This window comes from Myotis lucifugus, unplaced genomic scaffold (genome assembly GCF_000147115.1).
Source record: "Myotis lucifugus unplaced genomic scaffold, Myoluc2.0 scaffold_284, whole genome shotgun sequence".
Classification (NCBI taxonomy): domain Eukaryota; kingdom Metazoa; phylum Chordata; class Mammalia; order Chiroptera; family Vespertilionidae; genus Myotis; species Myotis lucifugus.
Genome location: NW_005871332.1, coordinates 472,573 through 476,038, shown reverse-complemented (window position 1 = coordinate 476,038; position 3,466 = coordinate 472,573). Strand labels below are relative to the sequence as shown.

Here is a 3,466-nt window from a genome sequence, read left to right as displayed (position 1 = left end):
GCAATTGACCAATGTCTCTTTACTGCCGGGCTTACCAACAGTAAATTACAGATGAATCCGTGTCCTTTCGTTTCTCTTCTCTCACTCTCCTTGTCCAGAGACATTTTGTTGTAAAGTTTCAGCACAGCTCCCATCCAGCCACAGGTAATCTTTTTAGGTAAGTACTCAGTTGCTCTGAATTTTTGCTTATAATTATAACCTATTTAATCACAGAAGAACCCCTACAGAGGTGGAGTTCAAGGTTGCATACAATAACAGGAGATCACAGTTTTGAAGTCTAGCACAGATTAAAAACCACAGATGTACCATTTATATAAGACACACACTGATTGTCTCTTAAACTACATATTGACTCCTTATGAACATTATTTTTTTAAATAAAGTAGTGCATCTAGGACAATCAGTCGCACAATTCACACAGCCCTGAAAAGGTTTTCAGTGCCAACTAACAGTTGGTCATGAAACGTGAGTGAGCTTGAGACACTGTTCATTCCTAAGATTCAACCAAGGATTGGCTCAAACATTGGAACACCTCTGCTTAAGAAGGCTATGTCCTCCCCTCCTTTACCTCACAATTTCGTTTTGCTTATTTTTGGTGGTGTTTGGTTGCCCATGGCTAGAATGCTTTTGATCACTTTGAGAATCAGGAAAACCAATGATCTAAAACTATGACAGGATCTTAAGTAGATTGGTTTGTCCATTTCAGGTTGCTGGTTGGTGGGTCCCTCTAAGGACCTTCACATTTCCTTCTCTGCCTCCTGAAACATGGATCAGAAGATGAGTCTGAGTGTCATCCCATCTAACTCTTTTAACCAATGCCTGGCTAAAACTGGAATGTCCAGCCCAGTCTATTTAAAAATCACCCACAAAAAGAGGTTCTACAGGTCTTCACAAAACCTGGAATTTCCACGAGGATGTCTGGTCTTTATAATCCAAGCAGTCAGCATTGAAGTTAAGCTTCCAGGAGGCAGTTTGGTCCTTATAATCCAAGCAATCAGTGGTTGAGTTAAAACCCAAGCTTGACGCTCCATATCCCTGGGTGGAGAGAGAAGCTGGGGACTGATTGAGATGGCTGGTAACTGCATTGGTACCCATAGGGCTGAGTGTGGCCCCTGGTCCCGGAAGCTGGTGATGCATAGGGGTCAAATAAGATCCACAGTCCATGCCCCCGAAGTAGGACGTTGAGCCAGCATATCCTTGACTATAACCTGAAGCCTGAGTGTAGGTCATGGGATAGGACCTCTGCATGCAGGAGGAGGAGGTGGACAAGGGATCTGACAGTGGGGAGATGGAGGCTGGGCTCCAGATAGACACAGGAGCACTGCTGCTGGAAATGGCCGGGACTGAGGTGCTAGAGGGGGGAGTGAATTGGCCACTCGTTCCACTCTCTGAACTCACTTCCCGGGCTGGAGATGTCTTCTTTTTGGCAGGCCTCACTTTATTTTGACCTCCATTCTGTTGTTGCTGCTGCTGTTGGCGGCACTTAGCTCTTCGATTCTTAAACCATACCTTGAAAGGGAAAGAAACTTCTTTAATGTGGTTTCAACAGCTCCTTAAGAACAAGGGTGGCTCCCAGGTTATAATCTCTCCTACACGGACAGATTGAGCTGACAAACTCTCCTGCCACTGAAAACCTATTATATAGTACTCTCATATGTATGCCCCTGCAATTGTAAAAAATGTTGGGGAGGCTCTGTCTAAAAGCATTTGACTCTGCTTTACTCCCAACCCAGAATAACATTTAAGACCAATCGTATGGCTAACAATTCTACACCTCACTTTTCTATGTTGATTCACCTGGAATACACACATACACTTAGACCCAGCTGTATTTGGGGACTCTCTCACAATGGGATAGAATGTATTTATGTCTTTTGGAGGAAAACACAAGGGAGTGAAAACAATTCTGTTGTTACATGCCTACAAGAACAGTGTAAATACAAACAGTTTATAGTCCACCTTCTAGGGAGCAGTTGCTAATATGGAGGTTGGTTTCATCCCTCTACTTTTTGTCTCTCCTAGAAAGACTCACTTACAAAAGAAAGCTCCAAGGAGAAGTGAGGGAGGAGGTCTGAAAGCCACTATTGGGCAAAACCTTCTTTATGTTAAGTGGAGTGTCTCCTAGGTGCTCTGCTTTGAGACTTCCCTACTAGTCTCAAGTTTGAGATTAGACACTGTGCCATCAGCACCTAGATTCCGTTTCCTGTACTATGCTCATAGGCTTGTCAACTTCAGCCTCTGCCTACAACTCTGGGAATTCTTTTTACCAGCACTGTCCACGTTCTATAATGAAGGAGCTGTGTTTAGTGTGGGAGGGGGCTTATCAGAGAAACTACCAGCATTTTCTGGGCAACAAGTCCTGAGCTGCCCTCTTGGATGAACTCTCCATATGAGTGCTCTGTGGTAAAAATGATGCTACCAAGGCTGAGTGAAGCATCACCAACCACTCCAGTCATTTATTTTCTTTCAGTGAAGACTTTTGTTTAAGCCTAACAAGTTCTCCCATCCTATTTTGAAAAGGCCTCTTTCCTGGTTTGCAGTTCACTCTGATGTGTCCCAGTTGAAGGGGACTCTCTGGTGTATATGTAAGTTTAGGTGCTAATCATTCTTGCAGAACTCTGTGTGGGACCTGAGTTCCAGGAAAGTTCAACTTGACTTTCCCTCTCCAGCTTAAGGTCAAGTTAAGGGGGCCTCAGGGAAGGGGGGAGGGGTCGCCAGGGATATTATGCAGATGTTTTATCTGCGAGATGCCTCAGAGCTAGCAGATTCTGTTCAATCCCTAAAAAGTTAAAGAAAACACTTGTATCATTTCAGAGCACCAGCTGATTCCACAGCCGAGCTCTTCCACCAACCGGCCTGTGACCTTGAGCAAATCGTTTACTGTTCCTTCATCTGTAAAAATATTGGGACTATCCGGGAGCTAAGCTTCTTCCACCCTTAACAGTGAATGAGAGAATGGGGGCAGCTTTGTGCGGAGGAGAAGGGAAGTATTACAGTAGTGTGTGACAGTACTCGGAAGTCTGCCGCCAATGGGCCTCCGTAGGCCAGGTGCCCAAGGCTTACTTCTAGGGCTGCGCTTCCTCACTGAAGCTAAATCACCAGTCTTACTCTGCAAACCTGAGCGGAAGACCCCTGCTTGTAGGACTGAATGGGGGTGGAGGGACAAGTCAAAGGGGCTCTGGGGGAAATCGGGCACTCAAGGGGCCTCAGGAGAGTTTGCAGGCCTCTTATGGAAGGTTTCGTTTCGAGCCTTCCCTGGGTCATCTCTAAGGCCTGGGACTCTCCTGAGCCCTCGGCACACCCCGTGCTGGGGGAGGGGTGGCACGGTGAGGAAGGATAGGGCTGTCTACAGCTGCCCTACCTGCACCCGGGACTCAGGCAAGTTGATTTTCAGTGCCACCTCCTCCCGCATGAAGATGTCTGGGTACCGGGTCTTAGCAAACAGCGCTTCCAGCACGTCTAGCTG

General features: G+C 46.3%; 1 protein-coding gene across 1 annotated transcript in view; it reads right to left on the bottom strand.

The window, feature by feature from the left end:
• Positions 1 to 888: 888 nt before the first annotated feature.
• The window catches only part of OTX2 (orthodenticle homeobox 2), a 4,659-nt gene continuing 2,081 nt past the window's right edge, over positions 889 to 3,466 (bottom strand). The window contains exons 3-4 of the mRNA XM_014465267.2: positions 3,362 to 3,463; positions 889 to 1,509 (exon numbers count right to left, since the gene is read on the bottom strand). Coding sequence (XP_014320753.2) covers positions 889 to 1,509; positions 3,362 to 3,463 — 723 coding nt within the window. The remainder of the gene's footprint in view (positions 1,510 to 3,361; positions 3,464 to 3,466) is intronic.